Genomic DNA, 25415 nt, shown 5'->3' with positions numbered 1-25415 from the left:
GCTCAGCTCCTTCCAAAAAGCCAGAACCTCTTGGTGATCCCCGCAGAGTGGCATCAGGGCTTTGACCACCCCTGAAGACCTTCACAGTTCAGAGCTATGAGGACTTCAAGCTCCAGAGCTCCCTGGTCCCCTGTGCCACATCCATGAAAAGGCCACAGGGGTTTGGGCTCTGGAACAGAGCTTAAATTCCTGTCTCCCACCTCCAGCCTCATCTCACCCTCACCCTCGGCACTGGCTGCATTTCCAGGAGCTTATGTAGCTTTTTTGGAAAAGTTTCCAGGGTAGGAGAGATGTCGGACGGGCCAAACACTTATCTCACAAAAAGCTTTCTGATAGGGACGATGTTCTGGCGGCATCGGCCAGGAATTTTTTCCTGTAGAGCAGAGCAGGGCTGAGAGTGAGAAAGGGCATTAAATAAATAAATAAATAAATAAATAAATAAATAAATAAATAAGAAGCTCTGAAATGAACCCGGCGCAGGCAGGACGTGGCCACGGGGACGTTATGCAAAGAGCTGCTCACATCTGGAAGAAGTTACTGCACACGGCAACCGGGGCTGAGTCTAAACAAGTGCAAGACGTTACCACATGGACGGCGGCAGCACGGAGCGGCTCGGGAATCCAGAGGAGAGGGGAAGGTGGGATGAAGATGGAGCAGCCCCGCCGTTCCGGTGGTGCCCCCCGTGCCCTTCAGAGCCATCGCGCTGCTCTGCTTTTAGGGCGGTGGAAGGGAATCCGTGTGCCCGTGGGCATTTTGGGTGGAGTCTGCAGGAAGGGTGAGGGCAGGATGGGTCCTGGGGGTGGTCACCATCCCGATGAGCCTTGGCTGGTCACCTCCTGGGCTTCTGATGAGGGGCAGAGCCTGTCCTGGTGCTGGAGGTGTGGGACCGCTGTGGGACTCTGCACAGATCCTCCACAGATACCTTGGAGCTGCTCCAGCTTTGTCCCCTTGGTCCCCAGAACGAGGATTTTGGGGTACCCAGCTCCTGGATGAGGCTGGGGGGTGTTGGGAAGACCAAATCCACCCCTCGCTCACCATCAGGGAGAGCCAAGCAGAGCTGCGGGTGAAATAATGAGGTTTTACTTTGTTTTGGAGGGTATTGAGGACTGGATGTGTCCCACAGGTCCCATCCCAGGCCCTGAGGGGGTTACAGGGATCCCTCTCCTGTAAGGAAATGTTCCTTAAACACCCTCCAAACGGAGGATCTCCATTTCCTCTGACCAGTGGGAGAACGTGCCAAAAATACCCTTTTTAAATAATTGACATTACCTCTCTATTCCTCGGATTGGGGTTTTATGCCCTAAAAAACCTTGGGGTGTTATTACTGGGTTTGGGGCTGAGGGGGTGGTGTCAGGGGATTGTGTGCCTCAGTTTCCCTCTCCACAGCAGGATCCAGAGGGTGCTCCCAATAACCAAATCTGCTATAAACACATCCAGGTGGGGGATCCCCATTTCCTCCAAACAGCAGGAGAACACTCCAAAAATCCCATTTTTAAATCAATCAGCGTTATTCCACAATGCCCCAAATTGGAGTTGTATGCTCAAAAAATATTGGGGTCTTTTTATTGGGTTTGGGGAGCGGGTGAGGGGTTGCGTGCCTCAGTTTCCCCGCACCAGTGGGATCCAGAGGCTGCTCCCAATTAACGCTCCAAATGAACCTTAAACACATCCAGGCGGGGGATCCTCATTTCCTCCAAAAAAAAAAAACCAGGAGAACACTCCAAAAGCCCATTTTCAAATAACTCAGTGTTACTCCACGACACCCCAAACTGAGGTTTTACACCCCAAGAAAAACCTCGGGGTGTCTTTATGAGGCCGGGCAGAGGCTGTGCGTGCCTCAGTTTCCCCGCCCCAGCGGGATCCAGGGGATGCTCCCGGGGGATGCAGCGCTGCAGAGGCGGCTGTAGCGGAGGGGTTGGGGTGCGGGGACAGGGGACAGGGGGGGTGTCCCCGTGGGGGTGGCGGTGGCTGCTGTCGCTTTAAAGGGGCAGCCGCGGCCCCAGCTGATGCGGCGGCTCCAATCAGCGGCCCCGGGGCTCTTGGCAGCCGGAGCCGCCGCCGCTCCGCATTCCTCCGGCTTCCCAAAAGGGGCGAACATGGCGATGGGCAGGATGAGGTGAAGAGGAGGAGGAGAGGAAAACAGGAAAAAAAAAAAAAGAAAAGAAAAGAAAGGGAAAAAAAAAAAAAAGATTAAACGGGGGAGAGGAAAAATTAAAGAGAGGAAAATATAGGAAAAAAAAGGAAAAGAGGGACGGGGATGCAAGCAGCGCTGGCGCGGTGATTTCCTCCCCCCCCCCTCCTCCTCCAAAAGGCGAAAGAAAAAAAAAAAACCAAAACAGAAATAAGGCAGCCAAAAGGAAAAAAAAAAAAAAGAAAAAAAAGCCACCAAACCAGCAACCCACCCAACCCACCAATTCCTTGTTTTTTTCATGGAGAGCACAAACCCCAGGCCAGCGGAGGAGGACCGGGACTCCTCAGCGCGGAGACCTTTGCATCAAAATGGTAGAGCCTGAACCCCCCCTTCTCCCTTTTCTCCTCGCTTTTATTTTCTCCTCTCCCTTCCCCTTCCTTCCTCCGTCGCTTCCTCGCGCTCCCGGGGCTTTGCCGACTTCCCAAAGGCCTCGAAACTTGCCCAAATCCCGGCCAGGGCGGCGGAGGTGGATGCGGGAGGGGGAGGTTGCATGGGCGATGCTGCATCCACGCGTGGGAGGGGGGGGGGTCGTGGATTTTTTTGGGGGGGTACAAAAAGCGCAGCCGGGCCGGGCTTGGGGCCGGTGCTGCTCTGCTGGGGCGGTGGGGGGGGTGGGTCTGGGGGGCTGCATGGGGGTCCCCCCTCCTGCAAGGCGAAAATGGGCTGTGTTTGGTGAAAATGGCATTAAAAACGCGCCCCCTCCCCACCTTTGGGGTGCCTTAGCGGGGGATGGGGGTGCAGAAGAGCCGCGCGGAGGGGTCTGACCCTCCCCCCCCCCCCACCGCTTGGGAGGACCCCAGCCCAGCCAGGGGGTCACTGGGAGGATTTGGGGGACGCACACACTTTTGGAGCCCCCAGGCCAGAGGATTCGCTGGGGGGGGGCGCACGAGATGCCGCTTCCTCGGCCATTCCCATTCCCCGGATGACTCCATCCTTGTGCCAATTCCTGCCCGCCTTCCCCCCCTCTCCATGGCTGGTTCCCGTCGTGGGCCCCCTTTTCCCGGGGGGTCTGGGGCGCCTTGGGCGCTCCCCAACATCCCGGAGGAACGAGGCTGCAGGGAGGGCGCAGCATCCCACCCCTCTCCGGGCCGGGAAAGGGATTTTCCATTCCTGCTCTTAAAAAATAATGATGATAATGATAATAATAACAACAACACCAGAGATGGGGCTCTCGCCTGCAGCAGTGACCTATTTTATCGGCCGGTGGAGTTTTGGGGGGGCTTGGCTGGAGTTGCAGAGGGCAGGCCTGAGCTGGGAAGATCCACGAGAAATCCCCTGGGATGCGCCGTGACCACGGGATCGCGGCTCCCGGTACCTCGGTGCCTCCCCCATCCCTAAAAGTGCGGGGTTGTGGTTGCCCCAGTGCTGGCTCCGTGCCCGTCCTAACGCCCCGGGAAGCGTCCGAGTGGATTTTTGGGAAGGGGAAGAAAGTCCAGGCTTGGAAAAATAAGGAAACGATGATGGATAGGATGGTGGGATGGGGCTCGGACCCCCCGACCGCGGTACTGGGGTTAAACTGGTCGGGATTGGGTTTGGGTTCACGCTGGGCAATCGCACTCGGCCTGTGAAATTCCTTCTGGCGTGAAATCACTGCTGAAACCGCCCCTGCATCCCTTCCCGGAGGAGATGCTGAGGGACCGGGGGCACACCGGGGTGTTTTGGGGAGTGTTTCACGCCCTGAGGTGGAGATGGAGATACCCAGAGCCCACCCAAGCCAGCAGCCCCGCGAGGAAGACGGGGAAAAGTTGGGAATTCGACCTTCCTTCCACACCCTGCCTCGGCAAGAACCAGAGGAAGATTTGCTTTACGAAGCAAAATTCCTCCTTGGAAAGACACTAAGGGATTTATTATTCTTTAATTTATTTTTTTTTCCCCTGGATCTGTGGTGAAATCTTGCTGGGTGCAAACGTTCTGGCTCCAACTGCAGAGTTTCCCTGAGGATGCTGGCTGGGCTCAGCACCGCTCCAGGGGCTTTTCCCGGGGTGGCCGCAGGGTCTCCTTTGCCACCTGGGCTTGGAATGACGGCGGAGCTTTGTTCTCCCCGGCAGGAGTTCGGTTATCACCAGGCGAGATAAACGGCCCTGTGTTCCTGTCTCGCGTCTGGAGCAGAGACATTGTCACCCCCTCCACAAAAATAACCCGCTGCCGCCTTTGGAGATGGATCCTTTGGAAAAGGGAGGGAGAAGCGGGAGGTTGGTTGCTGCCTGCTTAATTAAATATTGGTTATTTTTAAGATGCAGATTTTTCTGCTCGAGGAAAAATAAAGGGGGGGCGGGGGGGGGGAGCCCTAAACCCTTTGCGGATGAACTGAATGTGTCAAAACATCAGAGGGTCTTTGAAGGTTTTGGGGGAATTGCTGATTTTCCCGTCCTCCCTCCGTGCTCCAGCTGGAGGAGAAAACCGAGGCTCTCCCACGCTGCTGCATTTAAGCCTTTATAGATGGGGACCTGGTGATGGCCGTGACAAAGTGACTCTCCGGGAAGAGCAAGGGATGAAGTTTTCAATTTGCTGCCACATTTGCCTGGCCCCAAAAATGCGGATATCTATATCCTCCATGTGCTTTTGCATCCTAGATGTCCCCTGACATCCCACGGGTCCCTGTAAAACTGGACGAGTGGACGTTGGTGGGGAGGATGAGCTCGGGGCCAGGCCTTGCACCTCCTGCCCCTAATTTTTCCTTATTTCTAAGGGAAATGTGTTGTGTTGTCAGAGTGGTTTGTGCAGGGCAGGGATGGCCCTGTTGGGTTTCCTGCATGGGGACACCTGAGGACTTGTCCCCATGTCCTTCGAGGCTGCTGTCCCCTCTTGAGCCAGCTCGGTCTTCATCCACCTCTCCTGCTGAGGAAAACTGGGATGCCTTTGGATATGGGGAAAGACTGGCCATGGTGGCGCAGATGTGATGGGTAGAGGCCTTAATTACAATAAACTGTCATTTTTTATTATTATTTTTATGATTATATCTTTTGCCTGGAGCCAGGGCTGCTGGCACCCTGTCTGAGTTAAAGCCCTGCTCCCCAAGTTACTGGGAAAATTGGCATAAAAATAAGGATAAAAATAGTGCATGTTCATAAAAATGTTGAAAGTGTTGGGCAGGAGGGATCTGATGCATCCAGATCCTTGATCTGGGCAACTGGATCTAAAGGAAGATGGAGCATGGCAGGGGAGTCGGAACAAGAAAATCTTTAGGGTCCCATCCAACCCAAACCATTCCATGGCTGGATTAGAGGAGCGTGACGGGTGCTTCCCAGAGAGCCCTGGTCAAGGCTGGGTTTAGGATGGAGCTGGAGATGGGGACCATTCCTGGGGTCAGAGCCAGGGTTTGGAGAGAATGCTCTGGGATGGAAAGTCCTACCCAGGATGTTGGGACAGGTTCAATCCTGGACATCTCTGGCTAGTTTGTGGTTGGGTTAGGAAACGCTGTGGTTTTAGGGTTTACTGGGAGCTGAGTGTGGGGAAAACCCTGGAGGTGTCACATCCCACCACGCTGTTGATCCACCTGGAAGGTCATGGGGGCTGCCCCAGGGATGGGCACTGCGGTGCCAGGCAGGGGGATGCTGCCCTCTGATGAAAGGCTCGTTCAGCAGTGCTTGGGAGGAGGCTCCATCCCTCCCTCCATCCCTCCCTCCATCCCTCCCTCCATCCCTCCCTCCATCCCTCCCTCCATCCCTCCCTCCCTCCATCCCTCCCTCCATCCCTCCCTCCATCCCTCCCTCCATCCCTCCATCCATCCCTCCATCCATCCCTCCATCCATCCCTCCATCCATCCATCCCCCTACCTTGCTTCTGGGTATCCTGGCCCCTTCCCAGGCACTGCCGGCTGCACACGGAAGAGGGGCTGCCTTGGGGCTACGATGCCTTCAGGCTCTGCACAAGCAACATGGTGGCTGCTCCTCTGCACCCATCCCTGCTCCTGCACCCATCCCTGCTCCTGCACTAAATTTGGGGTTCCTGGGGGGATCCTATGAGCTCTGGGGTGGCTCTGAGCACCACCTGCCCTGCTGCATCCATCCCTTCCCTCAGTGGCAGTGGGGACATCCGTAGGGTCTCTGGGGGGTGATGCCTCCTCCCCGGCCTTGTGCGGTGCTCTGGGCTGGGCAGCGGTCTGGAGCTGGCCCCTGGTGCAGCCACTTGGCCGACAGCCCGGCTGGGGAGGTCAGCCTTGGGTTTTGTCCTCGTTTCCTCCCTCAATCTTCCCTCCGCTTGTTTTTCTTGGGCACAGGAGGGAGGGGGACAGTGGCTTTGCGTGTGTGCGTGTCCCCTGCGCTCTTCCACCCTGGCAGTGACTCTGCGGGCGGTCCTGCATCCTGTAGATGGAGGGCAGCATCCCATCCCATCCCATCCCATCCCATCCCATCCCATCCCATCCCATCCCATCCCATCCCATCCCATCCCATCCCATCCCGCTGCCTGCTCCCGTGCCAGTGCGATGGCTTAGGGACATTTCCATCAGCCGGGTGTCACTGGCTGTGCCAGGCGCTGGCAGGGCCCCCATGGCCCTTCTGTGCTGTCTGTCCTCAGCGTTTGCCAGGGCGATGCCAGCTCTGCTGAAATCCATCAACATCCCTTCGGGATTTCACCCCAAACCTGGCTTGGCGCAGCTCTGGAATTACCTGCAGAGCTTTTGCACCACGTGTTGGGTCTGGCTGAGCTGCGCCTCTTTCAGCCCTGACAGAGGGGACAGGGACAGACAGAAGGGTGCATCCAGCCCGGCTGCGATGTCTCTGCTCTCCTGGAGGGATTGGGATTTGTCTTGGGATGGAAATAATGCGGCGTTGCCGGAGCCTCGGTATTTTTGCAGCAGAGGCTGCGCTTGGTGCAGGGGACAGTGCTCGACTTCCCACGGGAAGTGTCGGGATGGACTCCCAGGGCTTGGCACTGCCCTCACTGTCACCCCTGGTGGAACAGAGGGGCAGTGACCTCGATGCCATCACGGTGGCGGCATCCCCCAGGAGCAGCGTCACCTCATCGGTTTCAGGATGGGGGGTGGTGGTGGGGTTGATCTGTTCATCCTTCCTTGGAAGTGTCGCTGTGGCTTTGCAGCTCTGTGTGCAAAAGGAAAGGAGAAAAGCACCCAGGTAGGATTTAAACATTTCTAAAAATATGAGATAAATAAAAAAGCACGAAGCCATTAACCCTCTGTGGGCTGTGCTGTTGGGAAGCCAGTGCCTGCTCCCAGTGGATGAAGCCTTGTGTTGCTCATCCCACCTCATCCTCCTGCTCTCCCCATGTTGCTGGCAGCCATGGCACTGCCAAAAAACCTCCAAATTAATCTTTTTCCCCTTTGCAAAGGTGTGCCCGTGGTTTCAGGGAGACAGGGGTGGGGGAAGGAGTTGTCCCTGTTCCCTTGCACTGAGGACAGTCCTGGTGGGCCTGGTGCTGCTACCAACTTCCCAGGCTGTTCCTGGGAAAAGCATCCTTGAGCCAAAGCCTGTAAATGCTGGATATCATTAATAAAATATTAGGAACAACCAAAAGGCAGGAGAAAAAAAAAAAAGCCTGGGAAGCATCTGACTGTCCTCCAGCTGGGTTAATGCTCTTCTTCACCCGGCAGAGGCTGGGAGGTGTTTTTTGGGCTGTCCAACACCCTGGGATGGCACAGGCTCTGCGAGCATCGCTGAGCCCCTTCCCCTCACCTGCTCTTGCTGCACATGGCTCTACTTTGGGCACCCTTAAGCCTTTTAGACAACACGCAGGGGAAAAAAAATCACCTCCTCAAGAGGTGCCACCTGCATCCCTAAGGCCTCCGGTCCGCGGCGGGTGCGCGGCGCATCCCGGCGGGCAGGATGCCGGCGGTGGGCGCTCGGGGCCGTGCGGGCCGGCGCCTCGCCAGGCGGGGCTGTGGCCGGGCTATTGTTTTCCCTTCCTGCTTGTTTTTCCGGACAACCCTCTCCTAATTAAATAAAAACACCCGTCGGAGGAGCGAGCAGACCCCACCCCCAGCGCGGTCCCGTGCCGAAAGCCCCCACGGCAGAGCTCCCCGGGGAGGGAGGGGACGGCAGAGCCGTGAAGGTAGGCGACCGGCGAGGGGCGGGCGCCTGGGGATGTGGTTTATCCCTCTGCCAGGTTTCCATGCATGGCCGTGCTCCAGAAATGGGTGGGTTGGCAATGGGATGTGCGCGGTCCAAGCAGAGCTGCTCGTTCTGGGGCGGCTTCGTCTCGGTGCATCCTGGTTTGGGGAGCTGAGGGAAGACACGAGCGTCACATCATTTTGTAAAAATCCTCTAATGGCCTCAAAACTAGAGAGAAAAGGCTGAAGGTTTCATGCAAGGGCCTGGAAGGTAGAGGGCAAGTTGTAGGAGGCCAAGGATTAAAACCGAAAGCGCCGGTGTTTGGGATTTGTAACGATGTCCTTTGTGTCATCTGAACTAATCTGTAAAACGGGGATTTAATAATATTTCTTTCTTTAGCAAAAGTCAAGTTTTGACATTAAATAGTTTCAGCCCAGCTCTTTCACCCTGAACTGCAGCAATGTCCAAACCGGGAAGAGAGCATGGGGCACTTCTTTTTTTGAGGAGCAAGTGCTGACATTGTATTTAGCTCCTTATTAAAGCACTTTTCTTTAATGCAATTTAATACTGAAGGTCAACTATGAATGCTTGGGTGGTTGGAAATGATACAGAAAAGCAGATTGCTGTTTTTCCTTGTACATCTTGAGGGTGAAAAATTTAAAGAAATACCCAAATTTTGTGCTGAATGGAAAGTGGTTCACAGGCAGCTGGTCCTGTCACCACTTAAATGTGAATTTTATACCCTAAGAGCCCCTGTCCTTGTGCTTATATGGGAAAGAATTGCTCATGGTCCTTGATGCTGCGGTGATGAGGGCGATAGAAATGAATAAATATTTAATTAAATAAATAAGAGGCAGGTGAAGGTCAGAGATGGTCTTCTGGGGGACTGAGGATTTGAGTATTTAAATATATCCAAAGTGGCCCAACCTACTGGTCCTTTGGGGAGATTTAGAGATGCAGGAACGTTTAAGGATCTGATTCTCCATAGCTGCTAAAAGAAATAGCATTTTATCCTGGTACCTTGATTTAAATCCGGCAGCAAACACCTTTCTGGGCAGGTGATCAGGTGTTGGTGGGGCTGTTTAGGGAAACTGAGGCACGCGGTGGGGGGATGTGGGTGGAAAGGGAGCTTGGGATCCATCTCCCGTGGCGGGATCTTTGGTGGCTCTGCTGGAGAGAGGCTGCTCCAGTGAGCATCAGCATCTCCTTCCACCACCATTCCTTACTCATCCTTTCCTTCCATCCCCCGCCATCGGGCCTCATCCAACCCATCCCTCGCCCCGAGCATCCTCCCCATCCTCTGGCCGCCCTCCTGCCCCAGCAGCTGTTTTGGGATGGGACTTCGGCAGCATCACGTGAAAACTCTCTTTAAATAGAGCTGGAGGGCAGCGTCAGGGCGGGGAGGGTTGGCTGGAGGCGCCGCCGGCCCCTCGGGGTGGGGAATTCATGGCCACGCTGCTTTCTAATAATTTTTAGGGGTGTTTTTCTGCGCTAATGGTGCCAAAAGCTTGCTTAGAGGTTGGCAGTGTGTGGTGGGGGCCAGCAGTTTTAGGGTTCATCCTGGTTTAGTGCACCCAGTGAGCTCCCCAAGTTCGGACAGGGGATGGAGATGGGATGGGTGACCTGCTCCTGGGACTAAACAGAGCCAGAGGAGCAGGGTGGTGATGGTGGAAAAGAGCAGAACTCGTGATTCTTTTTTTTTTTAATATGTATTTTTAATATAAGTATTTTTTAAATATTAAAAGAGAGATATATTTCAAATATTTGCGTTTTCCCAGAGGAAGAGCACTGGATTTAACCCTCCCATTAATCCCCATTAGTCAGGCTCCTCCGCTCCAGTGGAGCTGCCGGAGGGGCATTTTGGGGCAAGTTGGGGTCTTTCTCGGCATCTCACCCCGGCAGGCGCCTCTTGTCTCGGCCGGGGCTCTGGCTCCGGGCAAGCTCACGAAAAGCATCTGAGAGCAATAAAGAGCAAAAGCCTCCCGCTGACAAGCCCGGGCTGAAGTCACCGGCGGGACGCGGCCAAGACACGCATTGTCCTCGCCGCTGCTGGGACTGATTAGAGCTGCCTGGCAAGGACCGGCGCTGGGTGAGGGATCAGCCCCTTTTGCCAAAAATCCTCGATCCGGAGGGGAAAAAAAAAAAAGCCGGCTTTTGTTTCCCAGGCTGGGCGATGCCACCCGACAGACCCATTTCCCCCTGGTTTGCACCCATTGCTCCGTGCCAAGCTTGGGGTGTCCTGTGTGGGGAAAGAGGTGAGATGGATCCCCGGGGAAAAACCTGAGTGTAGGGTTTTTTTCAGGAGAGAACCTGGCAAACAGCAAACTGCTCTGCCGAATTCCTGCTGTCTCTTCAGCTTTTGATACTTATTATATCGTTATTTATTTTCTACGTGTCTTGGGGGGAGGGGGGGGATGGCTGAACCATCCAAGATCTCATCAAAATGTTCTTGGCAGTCGCGAGGCTCAGAAAATGGGGGGGTGGATGGATGGATGTTCCAGCTGGGATGCAGCATTTTGTAGCAAATACATATATAAAGAATGTTTATGTATTTATATATTTATATATTTATATATTTTTATATATCAGTCGTTTAACTATAAATAAGCATGCATGTATAAAATATTGAAAATATTAAATATACATAAATTATAAAAAGTATATAAAAATATGTAAACACCCAACCCTTGTCCTACCTCTTTGCCCCACTCCAGGCTGCAGAGCCAAGAATTTGGAGCAGAACTGGGTTTTCCATGTTTTTCCCTGGGTGCCAGCACTTGCTGGGGCTCTCCAGGGCTATCAGAACCATGCAAAGCTGAGATCCCAATTGGTTGGACTGGTTGGTTTTGGAGCAGAAATCCAATGAAAATGAAAAAAATTGGCAGGGAGGGAGAAGAGTTTTTTTTCTTGTTGGGAAAACAGAGAAGAAAACACCCTTTTTTATTATTTAAACTTTTTTGTCTGTGTGTGCTTTTGCCTTTGGCTCACCAGAAAAAAAAAAAAAAGAAAGGAAAAGACAAACAGAACGTGTCTTGCTGGAATTTGTGAGTTGATTGAGAGCTGTCATTTGTTCCAGAAAAAATGGGAGCTGAAAAACTCTTTTTGGAGCAGGAGGTGCAGAATAAACCTGGCAGGTTTGAACCCTCCATCCCTGCCCCTGTTCTGCACCATGTCCTTGGTCACATCCTGCAAAGGTCAGGAGAGAGGGTGTTAAGGGGTCCAGATCTGTCTCCATCCATGAATTGGGTGCTCAGCAAGGGAAGCAGAGGGAAAGGTTGTGTCCCACCTTCTTTTAATACAAGGCACTGGATTTAGGGTGTGGGATATCCCTTGGATTTGGGCTGTAGCAGTCACACTCATCCTGGGGCTCAGGTAAGACCAGGAGAGGGGATGAACATCAGGGATGGTCTGGACCATGCAAAATATGTGGGAGTTGGATTAAACACCCAGCAAACTCAGCCTGGGGAGGGTTGGCAGTCGCAGCATTTCCCAGCCTGGGGGTGCTGCTCCCTGATTTGAATTTTTCCAGGTAGTGCCTTTCCCCAGGCAATGGAAAATGAGCATTAAAAAGTGCATAAATCATCCCAATGAATCCAGCTGCGAGTGAGCTGCTGTCGTGAGAAAGAGCACGCAGCGTAATTCAGAAATATCAAAGGATATTGGGCTTCGGGTAATTATCTGTGGAAGCAGGGAGCTATAAAATCCTAATTTCCTTTTATTTAGGGGGTTAAATCTCAGTGGGTGCCTAAAATTGGCTTCCTGCTTGGGGCAAATATCCACCTGGATCTCCATCTGTTTCAGGAGGTCAAGCCATCTCCTCTCCTGTATGACATCTCTGAGTGAGTGTGGACACCTGAGCCTGGCTTTAGACCTCCTTGGTGGCCATGGTGTCTTCTACCCACCTTGAACGGGTATCAGTGGGTGCTCATGTGGCCCTGACCTGCCCTTTCACTGGGGTTTCTCCTCCCTGGTTGAGTCTCCTGGACTCAAGTTGGTGGTGGAGCTTCTTGGTTGGTGTCTTCAAGCTGGGCCTGATGGTGGAGCTTCTTGGTGTTCTGAAGCTGGGGCTGGTGGAGGAGCATTTTGGTTGGTATCTCCAAACTGGGGCTGGTGATGGGATGTTTTGGTTGGTATCTCCAAACTGGGGTTGGTGATGGGATGTTTTGGTTGGTATCTCCAAACTGGGGTTGGTGATGGGATGTTTTGGTTGGTATCTCCAAACTGGGGTTGGTGATGGGATGTTTTGGTTGGTATCTCCAAACTGGGGTTGGTGATGGGATGTTTTGGTTGGTATCTCCAAACTGGGGTTGGTGATGGGATGTTTTGGTTGGTATCTCCAGACTGGGGCTGGTGATGGGATGTTTTGGTTGGTATCTCCAGACTGGGGCTGGTGATGGGATGTTTTGGTTGGTATCTCCAGACTGGGGCTGGTGATGGGATGTTTTGGTTGGTATCTGCAAGCTGGGGCTGGTGGTAGAAAATCATGGTTAGTATCTCCAAACTGGGAGTGGTGGTTGAGCTTCTTGGTTGGTATTGCTGACTTATGATGCATGGACAGGGATGGGTGGCATGGCCAGGAGGATGACTTTGGGGTGGAAAGAGTCCTGAATGATTTTATTTCCTTCCTCCCCACAGCTGATAGTCGAAAAAACGACTGACTACCCTTCAGCTGAGTACTCCCTGGTGGAGGATGTAGCCCTCCACTTCACGTGTTTGATGGACAGACTGAACGAGCAGCGCCTCTTTCAGCCGGACCTGTGCGACGTGGACATTGTGCTGGTGCAGCACAAGAGCATCTTCCCGGCGCACAAGGGGGTCCTGGCAGCCTACAGCCAGTTCTTCCACTCCCTCTTCACCCAGAACAAGCAGCTGCAGCGCGTGGAGCTCTCTCTGGAGGCCCTCACCTCGCAGGGCCTCCAGCAGATCCTCAACTTCATCTACACCTCCAAACTGCTCGTCAACTCCTGCAATGTGCAGGACGTGCTGAACGCGGCCGCCGTGCTGCAGATGAACAACATCGCGTCCTCCTGCCAGGACCTGCTGGACACCCGCTCGCTCAGCCTGGCCACCGACATGGCCCTGCCTGCCGAGGGCTGTGCCGGACCCCCGCCCTACTACTGCGAGATCAAGCAGGAGGTGGACGCCCCTCACCCCAAAATCTATGCCCGGGAGGGCAACGACCCCTTCTCGGTGCGGGTGGAGGACGGGACAGGCAGTGGGACGCTCCCCCCTGGCCCTGCCAAGCAGTACTACAAGGAGGAGAAGGATGGAGGTCCTGCTGTCTGTAAGATGGAGGGTGAGGAGTCTGAGGAGGATCTGGACAGCCAGGGCTCCTACAACCGGGAGCAGATCATTGTGGAGGTGAACCTCAACAACCAGACCCTCAATGTCTCCAAGGGCACAGAGGGGAAGGCGGCCACCAGCGAGGCAGCTGTGATGGGGCGGCCGGACGGGGATGGTCGCGACACGGAGGAGGATGGGGAGGAGGAGAATGAGGAAGGGGAGGAGGAGGAGGAAGAGGAGGAGGATGCAGAGGTGGGGGAGGAGGAGGAGGAGGAGCACAGCGAGGAGGAAGACCTGGAGGAGACGACGGAAGAAGAGGACGATGACGATGATGATGAAGATGCCTCAGAGATGAAAAGGGAAAAGAGTGGGCAGCCCCGCAGGGGCAGCCGGGCATCCAAAGCCACCAAACCTGCCATGGCAACCAGGTCCCAGGAGATGGCCAAGGTGGAAGAGGAGGAGGAGGAGGAAGAAGAAGGCCAGAGGGGAAGGAAGAGAAAGAAGGAACAGGATGGCTTGGGCCAGAAGGTGAAGCTGGAGGAGAAGCAGCATTATCCTTGCAAGAAGTGTCCCCGGATCTTCAACAACCGCTGGTACCTGGAGAAGCACATGAACGTCACGCACAGCCGGATGCAGATCTGCGACAAGTGCGGGAAGCGCTTCCTGCTGGAGAGCGAGCTCCTGCTGCACCACCAGACCGACTGTGAGAAGAACATCCAGGTGAGCAGGCCCATCCATCCAGGGCGTGGAACCCACTGGGGTGAGCATCCCACCAAGGGGCAAATACCTTACCCCGTGGTGGACCATACCCCAAGGGATGGACACCCCACCAAGAGGGAAACAGCCCAGCAAAGTGTGGAGCATCCCACAGGGGATGGATGTCCCACCAAGGGGGAAATACCCCACCAAAGTGTGAAGCATCTCACAGGGGATGGATGTCCCATCAAGGTGGGGACATCCCACCAAAGGAGGAGCATCCCACCACGGTGGGACATCCCAGTGAAGGAGGGATATCCCAAACACCATGGAGGTCATCCCACCCAGCTACACCATGGGATGAGCTCATGCTCAGATAATTCTGATGTTGCACCTGGCACAGGGCAGTTGGGAGGGAACCTTCCTTCACCCATGACCCATATTCAGGCTCAGGAGGGTCCCACAGTGGCCTGGGACCAAAGGATTTATCCCAGGGGGACTGTGGCTTCCTCTTGTCTGGCTGGGTGAAAACACTGAGTTAATTTTTGAGGAGTAATTTTTCTTTTGAATTTATTCAGTTAATCTGGATAAAACACTGTGAGCTCCTAATGGAGACACACTCCAGTGTTCCCACCCAGGCTGAACCCCCTTTAGCTTAATTTGAAAATTTGCTGACAGGAGTTAAAATGGTTTTAATCTGCTTTTTGTGCTTTTTTGTGTGTGTGTATTAGCAAATTTCTGAGTGCTTTTGACATCCATGCATGGCTCGGGCTTGGTGTGTCCTTCCGCTGTGCTAATGAGAGCCTGTGTTGGCAAATTGACTCCGTTAAATCCATGCAGTTTTGGGGGGATAGGGAGGCACCCAATCAGAGCAGCAGATGTATGTTCCTGAAGATCCCTCCAAAATCCCATCTTGTAATTCCTGATGAGCTGTTTTACAGGATGCTGCTGCTAATAATTAAAATATACCAATTTTTGGAGAGCTTCTCCCATCACCCTTTCCACCAGCGACCGGATTTTAAATGATCTCACAGCTCTCCTGGATGAAGGTAACACAACCCAAGTGCTACTGGAGCCCTTCACCGATGGCATCCCAAATGAAATAGGGAATGAGCAGGGAACATGGAGGTAGGAACAGTCTTGGCTCACAGGTGAAGCAGTCACTGACCCTTTGGTGCTCCTTCCTGACACATTCCCAGCGCTGAAGTTGCTTTTTTTGGATGCTTTTCCCCAGAATGGATGAGTGCCATCTCCAGTACCTGTGTGGTGGTCGCTGTTTCAGAGCCTACCATAAAACCTGAGCAGTTAAAAAGGAGTTTCCCCAGAATGTTTCTTCAGCTTCATCTACTTTCCAGGTGGATAACATGCGGCTGTCACCTCATTGCTTCTTTTTTCCCCCCTCCTTTTTATCCCTTTTCCAGACCATTTTGGTATAGGATGAACCACAACTGCCTGTGCAGTGACCTCCTTCTGCGGAAAAAGGGATCAGTGTCTCCCACTTAACTGAACATTTTTAATTTTACAAATAGCCAAATCCACTCCATTTGCTCTGATAATATTTAATAACTATCAAAATACCATGGAATTATGTCTGGATGGAAAAGGAATTTTTTCAGCTCTGTACCTACAACAGGCAGTTTTTATTTCTTGGGTTTTAATCAGATCCATGGAGGGACCATCCATCTTATCCCAGCTGGGTCTCCTGCTTTCTTTCCCTGTTTTGTCCTCAAATTTCGTCCATAAAGCTCCAGGTTTTAAGCACCATCCTGCTCCTTGTGTTCATTCCCCATCCCATAATGTGCATCCTATTCCACCACCTGAGAAGTGATTCATCCTTTGCTTTATGGAGTTGTCCTTCAAGCTGGTTTTTTGGCCAGCTTCAGTAAGGTTTTCCTTTTAACCTGCAAGAATTTATATCCTCATTTTTTCCCCTCATTTGGGCGTTACTTCCACATTTTTGAGTGATGATTTTCAGCAGTAACTGAGGACAGAGAACTTGTCTCTCCAGCGTGTTTGGTCCCAACCCCGGGGGTCTTCCTACCTCTGCTGCTTTCCCTCTACCTTTCATTTTGAAATTCCCCTTCAGCCTCTTTCATTTTAAGTGGAGAAAATGGATATTGATGTGTCTTTGATATCAGGCTCTAGTCCTGAATTAGCCCTGAAATATCCCTTAAAACAGAGATAAAGCTGTTCTGATCCATAGAAATACATACTTGGGAACAGTGGGACTCGGAGGACTACTCATGTTGACATTCAAGCATGACAAGATGAAGATGATGAGGCTTGGGAATGGCTCTGTGACCCTAATTTTTCCTTTGAGGCACATAAATATAAATATATACAGAAAAATACTGTGACTGCACAGCATAATGGTGTGTTTTCCATGGTATCACAGCAAAATTTGGTTGAAGCCCATCAAGGAGCATCTGTTCCTCTGGGAAGGAGAAGTGGAGGAATCCCTCCCTGCCTTCACAAGTACCACTCAGCCACGTTGTTGCAAGATACCTTCAAGGCATGATTTTCTCAACAAATCTGCAAGGAGAGAAGGGATGGTTTTATCCCTGTTGACCAAGAGGAATGTGAGTCATGGAAAGATAAAGGGGAAGGAGCTGACCCTTGGCTTCTGGCAGTGGTTTCCTTTGTGCACATCCCTCTCCTGTGTTTCCCTGAGCACTGAACTGGTCTCATATGCCTCAAACAGGTCTCACACGGAAGCTGGAGCTTTTCCTGGGGACTTCCAGAGGAACATTGAACTTGTTGGAGTTGAAGTAATTCTCTACCATAATTTCTTGGGAAAGACTTTGCATGTCATGTTGTTCTCCTTGTGCTGATGGACAGGTGCTTTGGGTCCATTTTGGTCTATTTGGATATAGTGGAATCACAGATCTGTTTGGAAAACCAATTTAGTGGTGAAGTATCCATAATATCTGCTGAAGACTGGAGTTGTGCCGCTGCCCTGGTTTGGGATTCTCCTTCTTTTTATATTTTTTGCAATTTTCCAGTGCACAGAGGGTTGGGATTATTTTATGTAACATCTTCATTTAGGAATAAAATTCCCAGTTGGGAATAGGGCCTTGGTGCATGAGCTGTTGCTTATGCAAGACCTGATACAGCCATTGATGGAGATGCCACATCCTCCCCTGGAAGGTCATTATCCCTTGCTCATCCCATGGATAGATATCTGAAGTTTGGAGGTTTTGAAGTGGCAAGGTCTGTATCAGACTTGCTGGTTGTTATGATTTTTGGTATCAGCTGTAGCTTTCACAGTGATGTTCCCTTTCCATGGATGAAGCTGCTTCCCTGACCATCTCCCGTCTCCTCGCAGTGCGTGACGTGTGGGAAGGGGTTCAAGAAGCTCTGGTCTCTCCATGAGCACAACAAGATCGTCCATGGCTATGCAGAGAAGAAGTTCTCCTGCGAGATCTGTGAGAAGAAGTTCTACACCATGGCCCACGTGCGCAAACACATGGTTGGTGAGTGTGGGAGGAACCAGTGGCACGGGAAGATCTTGCTGGGGGTGTTGATCCATCAATTTGGCAATGAAAGGTGTTTTCTGTTGCTGTCATGTTGGGTGTTCAGGGCTGGGCTTACTCTTGGGTGAGCTTTCTCACATCACCGTCTTGAAATTTGGCCTGATATTCAATGCTGAACCAATGTCTGCTCAGTGCTGGGTTTGGATGTGGTGCTGGGGAATCCCATTTATTTTATTGTTCAGAAGTGATCAAAGGAAGGTTTGAAGTGTAACCAGTGTAAAAGACAACCAGAGCACACCAGTGCTGGGCTTTGAAAAGCAAGCTGTACGTGGCAACAGTGGTCAGGTCCCTGGGCCTTGGAGCCACCAAAGAGACCCGAAAGAATGGGGATTTGTCAGGGAAGTGCTTGAAATGTTGCTGCCATGTATCTTCCAGAGATGCTTTGGGTTTGCTGGGGTTGGGCACTGGCGTTGGGAGCCACAGCTGGGGTGTGGGGAGATGGATGGTGGAGGGGTGTGGAGGGCTCCTGACCCTGCCCCTGTCCCCACCAGCACACACCAAGGACATGCCCTTCACCTGTGAGACCTGTGGGAAGTCCTTCAAGCGCAGCATGTCCCTCAAGGTCCACTCGCTCCAGCACTCCGGGGAAAAGCCTTTCAAATGCGAGGTAAGGTCCTGGCTGTTGCCCCACCCCTCAAACAAGGGCAAAACCACTGATATGGGGAAAGATTTTCCACTTCTTGGGGCTTCCACCTTGCTTTGTGCCAGTGCAGCTGTAGGGATAATCCCACGCTTTTCCAAACTTTGCATCCCCTCCTGGCTTCAAGGTCCCACCAACTTTACGACAAAACTTGTCCAATGCCAGGATCTGTTCCCCAGTGCTTGGACTTTGCATCCCACCCTAAGCCCATCTAGCCTGCAAACCTGGCTGGGTAGGTCCCAAAAATCCATTTTTAGGGGGTTTTTTGGGGGGAAAAAAGGGATTTCTTTGCTGCTGATGACTTGAGGGGAATGTGGGAATATTTTGGGTGCTCATCAACAACTCATTGCCCCTGCAGAACTGCAATGAGCGCTTCCAGTACAAGTACCAGCTGCGCTCCCACATGAGCATCCACATCGGCCACAAGCAGTTCATGTGCCAGTGGTGTGGCAAGGACTTCAACATGAAGCAGTACTTTGATGAGCACATGAAGACGCACACGGGTGAGTCCCCTCTTGCCTGGGCCCAAATCCCCTCAGTCAGACTCTCCCATGGAAAGAGCATTGGGATGGGGGTAACATCTTTGAGTGGGTGGAAGGATGGGGGTTTGGGGGACATTGGTGAGGCCCCAATCAACTCGCTTGATGAGACTTTTGAAAGGGCTTACAATGGTTCACGATCTCTGAGTTGGACACATGGAAGAAATACCAACAGGATATTCTAAAGAGGTTAAAACAACACAAGGTTTGCTGGCAAACTTTAGAAAAATCAGGGAACTTTGGCAAAAGGCTTAGTAGAACATTCAAGCAACATCAAACACTTCTCACAGCACTTAACTTGGCCCATTCAACTTAGCAAACTTTAAACCCATTTGATGTTAAGTTACTCAAAATATTCCAAGGAGAGGGAATTAGAAGGAGAAGAAAGAGAAAGACAGAAAGACAGAAAAGATATAGAAAAGCACACATATAGCTACCAACTCCTGGGTTCAGACAGAACTTCCAAAACAAAAGTAGGGTATAGATGAACATGATGGCCTGGTGTTTGGCCTTAAATACCTCTTGTTCCTCAAGGGCCCTTCTCCCAGGTGGGACTTCCGGTCATTTGCTCACTCATGAGGTGGATTAGGGGAGAGTGGAGCACCGCTTCCAGTGTGCCATGATTGGCAGACCCTGCCAGGCTGGGATACAGGCTCTGGGGTTGGGGTGTGTGGGGCCGTCCACTGCCTCATCAGGACGAACCCCAACCTGCCCTTCCCCACACATATATACCCCAAAATGTCTCAAAATATCAAATCTTTCCAGTCTCTGACACCCAGCCTAACCAGCAGCTTCTCATCCCCCTCCTCGCATCCTCAGGCGAGAAGCCCTACATCTGTGAGATCTGCGGGAAGAGCTTCACCAGCCGCCCCAACATGAAGCGGCACCGCCGGACCCACACCGGGGAGAAGCCGTACCCCTGCGACGTCTGCGGCCAGCGCTTCCGCTTCTCCAACATGCTCAAAGCCCACAAGGAGAAATGTTTCCGCGTCAGCAACCCCTTGGCTTCGGACACGGCCGTCCCCCAACCCGCCACCAGCCCGGCTCCGCTGCCCCCCGGCCCCGGCATCTCCCCCCTGCCCCTGCCGCTGCTCCATCCCCTTCCACAGACCCTCCCTCCTCCTCCTCACCTACCACCACCCCCTCCCCTTTTTCCTGCGGGGAGGATAAATTCAAACAACAATTAGGTGTCCCCCACCCCGGCCATGCGCCTGCACGGACTGCTCTGCCCTTCGGGAATGCCTTTCCCCCGGGGAGCCAAGGCTTTGCTTGCTCTCTACCCCCCTTCCTCCTCATTTTGGGGTCGTTTTGGGTTTTTATTCCTTTTTCTCACCCATCATTCTCTGCAGAGAGGGGGAGCGGGAGGAAGTCCCCCCCGAGGAGTGTGGGTGTTGGGGGGAAACCGCCATCCGTCCGTAAGGGTGTAGGTAAAAGGTGTCACTATCCATTTCATCTTCCCACACGCCGGCTTCATCCTCCTGATGAGATACTGGTGGGGCTGGGAGGAGCAGGATATCTGGGCTTGAGCTTGCTGGCCAGTGCATCTATATTTCTAAGCCGAATTCTAGTTAGTGGTGCTTGAATCCCTGTACTGTAAAGCTGGTCTTTCAAGTCAGGCTCTTCACCCACAGGGTTGAGAGGTGGGCACCACAGAAGAGCCTGCCACTGCCAGCCCCAGTGGCCCGTGGTGAGCGAGCAGATGTCCCCATTGGAAAGCCATTAGCGCGCTCTCGTTAGCAGCCCTCGACACGTCTTCCTTCCCTACAACAGGTTTTCCTCCTCCACAGGCAAAAGCACAAACACCCGCCTTGCATCTTGGGGCATCTGCAGCTCACTGTCGGTTCAGTTTTGGGGTGCCCTAAGGGAACTGAGTTCTGGTGTGCCCTTTCTGCTAATCCCAGCAGGAGCTGGGCTCCTGGGGATGCTCTGGAGTCGGGGAGCTGTTCCTGGGAGAGATCAGCTAGCTTTGGGACTGGCAGGAGGGTAGCCTGGGACAGAGCAGCAGGACGCTTCTGTTTCTCGGCAGAATCGGTCCAGAATAGTGCCTTAACAATCCGAATAAACCCCTGAATGATGGGTGAGCTCCAGGTCAGTCCCATTGCAAGGTTCAGAGCTAAAGTTAGACCATGTTCAGCCTGGGGATGGTGATGTCCCAGTCTCCAGTTTGTTGCCTGCGTTGCTCTCCCAAGCTTCACCTCTCCTTGTGGTGCTGGCATCTGTTGCCCTGTCCTGGTTTTGGGGGGACCAGAGTGGACCAGTGAGGGCTGTGCTTGTTTTGGTGATGCCCTGTGGTGTTGCTTAGTGCTTGTTGAAGATGTTGAAGTCGAGCTGGTCTTTGGTTTCACTTACAAGTAATATGGCTGGCTTCATGCTGAGGAGGAGGCGGAGAAGAGGAAGGCTTTGCTGTCACCTTTTTGTTGGGCACTGAGGTCCCAGCAGGGTCTCTCACTGCTGTGCTCTGTCCCAGGGTGTCATGCATTGGACTGACTGTGGTTGTATGTGGTCCCTGCCTGGGGTAATGTCCCCTTTGGAGTCAGAGAGCCCCCAGCATGGGCAGAGAAGGGCTGGCAAGAGGTGAGGGGCTGTTGCAGCTGATGCTGTGCTCCTAAAGCCAATGTTGAGGTCACCTACGGACATGGGTTAGGTCATGGAGGAGGTGGTGAGCAGCACTGTTGGTAGGCAAGAAGGCAAGAGGTCACTGAGTGGGCTGCAGGAGCCCTTTCTCATATGCAGCTTGTGCTGGATGACAACAGAGTGCTGGGGACAGGGAGCCAGGTCTGGCTCTGCGAAAAGTCTTGGTGTTTCATCTCCTGGACCAAATCAGCAAAGCACTTGGGCAGCATTGGGGCTGTCCCTGCAGAGATGGGAGGATTCAGCCACATGCTCAGGGGCTTTGCTGACTGGGGACATGCAGGAGCCTGACAGGGACAGGACAGGGCAGCATCTGCTGTTCTCCTGAGTGCTCTTTGAGGTGACCGGTGTCACCTCCTGCTGAGTGGTGCCCCCCATGCCTGGCATCTTGGGAAAGCTGACTGATGTTAACATTTTGGAGCCACAAATTCCTTTTCATCTTTGTGTTGGCTGGGATCCTGTGGATCCCCAGCGCCTCTCCCAGTACCAGTGAGCTCACCCCCAACTCCACCTGCTCCGAGCAAAAGGAGGTTGCTATGGTGGAGCTGCCTCACCATATTGACCTTCTCAGGTGGGTTCCAAAGGCTTCTCTGCTATCCCCCTCCACAACCCTGGGGCTCATTGGGATGGTGCGAAAAACCTTCTCAAACACACACCCATGAGGGATGAGGGCTCTTGGGGCCATTGTCTGTCTGAAGGGACCATGACCCATACTGGAAGATGATTGCTTTACAGAAGCATTCAGTGATACCCGTGGAGGTGTTGGAGTGGCCCGTGCTGTCTCCTCCTCTGCTGCCTTCCAGATCCCATTCCCTTGGGCTTCCTTGTGCTTCTTTCCCCTCATGTTCAGCCTTGAGACAGGATGGGAGCGCTGTGCCCTGAGGAGGGCTCACCTTGCTTTTGTGGTCTTCTGCGATGGAGCCCATCAGCTGACAGACTTCACCCCATGTAAACACCCATGCCAATGTGCTCCCTTGTTCCATTCACCTGGAGGTGGCTTTCCCCGTTCCTGTCCCGGTTCATCCTCTCCCAGTGAGGACCTGCCCCCTTGGATATCTCTGTGAGATGAGAGCACTTCCTTGAGGCTGGAAGCCCAGTGGAAAGCCCAGTGACTGGTCCCAGCTGCGTCCAACCCCCTTCAAGAGCCTGCTCATAGAGCCACTTGGAGATGTCGAGATGTGACCATGCACACAGCACTTTGGAGAACCAGATCCCTGCTGCTCCCTCCCCTCTCCAAGGCCTGCGTAGCTCCCAGGAGTCCTACAAGGCCTCCAAGCCCTTTTGTCTACACCCGGACTCAGTCCCAGTGTGTCTCCATGTCTGGTTTTCTTTCACGTGCTAAGAGCTCAGACGAGCCACTCCTGAGGTGTCTCGTCCATCCCGGATCCATCCCAGCTGGCCCTGTTGCACCCCTTGGGGTTAGACAGGGCAGGAGGCAGGAGAGTTGGGTCCGTTGTTTTCAAGATTTTTGTTTTATTTTAAATTTTTTAAAATTTTTTCTTTTTTAACTCTTGCACCTTAATCTCTCACATCCCTTCTTTGACAGACCGCGAGGGTGGAGAGGGGCTTGATTTCCATTACGCAGTTCCTGAATACGCCGCAACGCAACGTTCAGCTGACAGCTCTTCCCACACACCTAAACCCCAGATCTGTCTGGGTTGGAATTTTTCTTCTCCCCACTCCACCCTTCATTTGAACTTTGGGGAGGGAGGGAATCATGTGGGGAGGGTCATTTTTGGTTTATATATCCCAGGAGCCTGGTAGCACAGACCAGTTCGCCTCACGTATCCATGAGGCACAGCTGGCCCTTCGGACCACAGCCATAACCCCGGCGTGGTGGGAAGGTGGATGGATGGATGGACAGGTGGGAATGGCTGTGACAGTGCAATAGAGACGAGCATCCGCTGCTAGACAACTCCTCTGAGGTGACTCTTGGTTTGCCCGAAGTCAGGAGGGAAGGACAGATGGACAGACGCCCTTTGTTCACACGGACGTCAAGAGCTTCCCCACACGCAGCCCTGCCTAGAGACATAGAACCACGACAGGAATTGGGTTGAACTTAAAAAGGAAGAAAATAATAATTTAAAAAAAAAAAAAGAGAAAAAAAAATAGGAATAAGAACAACCTCTGTAGCATGGAACTTGAAGGAAATGAATGAAACCCCAAGCACTTGCCTCAAAACTAGTTTCTCATGCCTGGTGTTTGGCTCTGTATTATTTTACGGCATTCAGTATTGGTTGCCCAAACATGCCAAGTTAAGAGTGTATTGGTGGCTCTACAAGTGTGAACAAACTAAACGAAGCACTTTATTCTGTATAGATTAAGGGAAGGCGGGGAGGGGAGGGGAAGCTTGGATGCTTTTCGGAAGCGTCTTAAGTAATGTTCTAGGAAATGTATTATTATTATTATTATTATTATTACTTTTTTTTATGACCATGTGTAATCAATATATGTTTATCTTTAACTCCAAGTACAGCAGTTACTCTCTTTGGGATGGTGTGAGGAGGGGGAGGCTGAGATGGTTGGATTAGTCCATCCCCGTGGGACCAACTGAGGCAAGTCATTGTCTACCGCAGGAACGGGCGAGTCTTGCTTCGTCGACGGTCCCGTTGGCTAGTGTCCCGGAGGTCCCAAGAGGTTCATCAAAGCCACCTCCCAGGGCACAACTCCCAGTCAGACATCCCCATCCCAAGCCATCTTCTGCCTGGGGGTGCTGGGGCTGCTCTCTGGGCTGCCCACAAGCATGGCAAGTCACGGTAGGGAGGCTGGTTTGGGTTGTCCCTCGAGGCAAGGTCCTTGGCCATGCTTTGAAACCTGCTTTTGGCCTCTCACCAAGGCACGTTGGGGCTCACTGAGCTCTGAAATTGGTGAGAGGTCAGAACTGGGCCTTTCCACTGCGTTCTCCCAGTCTGTAAGTGTTATGACTGTTACCAAAGAGGTTGCAAGTGGAAGGACTGGATCAATAAACAATTTGTCTTTTATAAAAGAAAACCTAAAGCTCCACCACTTTCTTTGTTACCTTAATTTCGTTTTATCTTTTTCTTTCCCCCCTTTTTTTTTCTTTTCTTTTAAAAGGGTTTATTTCAGGCAACAGTGTGAGCAGTCAGAGACGGGGAGGATGAGCTGCCTATGGAATGTTGACTGCTGCCACTGCTTCGCATGTATAGGCTCTGTGTTGGGTTTGGTGGGAGGTGTGTGTGTATGTGTGAGACAACTTGACTGTTGTGGGGCCAACAAAAAAAGAGCTTTTCAGGGAAGGGTGATGAGTGGATAGAGGAAGGGATTCAGTGCTTACAGCCCTGGGGTAAGGACTGAGCTCTTGGTCCTACTGGCTCCGTCAGGTTTGTGTGAACTCTGAGTAGGGTCTCTCTGATCTCCTCTGTTGGCAGTGGAGAAACCAAGGAGCACACCCAAAAGCACCCAGTGCCTTGATTAGTTTAAAACGGAGCAGGGGGAACCTCACCAACAATATCAGCATGGATATTGGGAAGATAATAAAAGAAGAGATAGTTTTCCCTCAGCCTTTGGATGTAGTCTTTGCCACTGCCATTATCTGTAGGGGGACCTGAGCCACCAGAGCTGTTCCATCTGAGCCAGGAAAACACCAGGCAGCAGTGAGGAGTGATGCCTCTCTGAGCATTCCTGGTGGCAGTTCTTATCTGTGATGGCCTTTGTTTGGACTGACACAGCTTCTTGGAGAGGTGGAAGAGCATCCTCAGGCCAGGCTTTCACTCGGTGATGTCCAACTTTGCTGCCATCCTCAGACCAACATGCTGAGATATGGTTCTTGTTGTTCAAGCTATGGGATATTTCAAGTTCTTCTGGGTCTTTTTATACAACAGCTTTTTTTCCTTTTATGGTTTCCTGCCCTGTGCCAGTGGTGGCATCTCCACA

At 52.5% G+C, this 25415-nt stretch overlaps 1 protein-coding gene across 1 annotated transcript; it reads left to right on the top strand.

The window, feature by feature from the left end:
* The first annotated feature begins 2150 nt into the window (after positions 1-2150).
* ZBTB47 (zinc finger and BTB domain containing 47) lies at positions 2151-24963 on the top strand. The gene is made up of 6 exons (XM_069006274.1): positions 2151-2502; positions 12835-14202; positions 17504-17651; positions 18203-18318; positions 18710-18854; positions 19710-24963. The coding sequence occupies exons 1-6, from the start codon at positions 2500-2502 to the stop codon at positions 20075-20077; spliced, it is 2148 nt and encodes a 715-aa protein (XP_068862375.1). The 5' UTR covers positions 2151-2499; the 3' UTR covers positions 20078-24963.
* Positions 24964-25415: the final 452 nt, after the last annotated feature.

This window comes from Aphelocoma coerulescens, chromosome 2 (genome assembly GCF_041296385.1).
Source record: "Aphelocoma coerulescens isolate FSJ_1873_10779 chromosome 2, UR_Acoe_1.0, whole genome shotgun sequence".
Taxonomy (NCBI): domain Eukaryota; kingdom Metazoa; phylum Chordata; class Aves; order Passeriformes; family Corvidae; genus Aphelocoma; species Aphelocoma coerulescens.
The sequence above is the reverse complement of the archived record's forward strand: the minus strand, read 5'-3'. Positions and strand labels throughout refer to the sequence as shown.

Coding starts and splice junctions, on each gene's coding strand:
- ZBTB47 (XM_069006274.1), top strand. Junction 14,203..17,503: donor ACTGTGAGAAGAACATCCAG/GTGAGCAGGCCC, acceptor GTCTCCTCGCAG/TGCGTGACGTGTGGGAAGGG. Junction 18,855..19,709: donor GCACATGAAGACGCACACGG/GTGAGTCCCCTC, acceptor TCGCATCCTCAG/GCGAGAAGCCCTACATCTGT.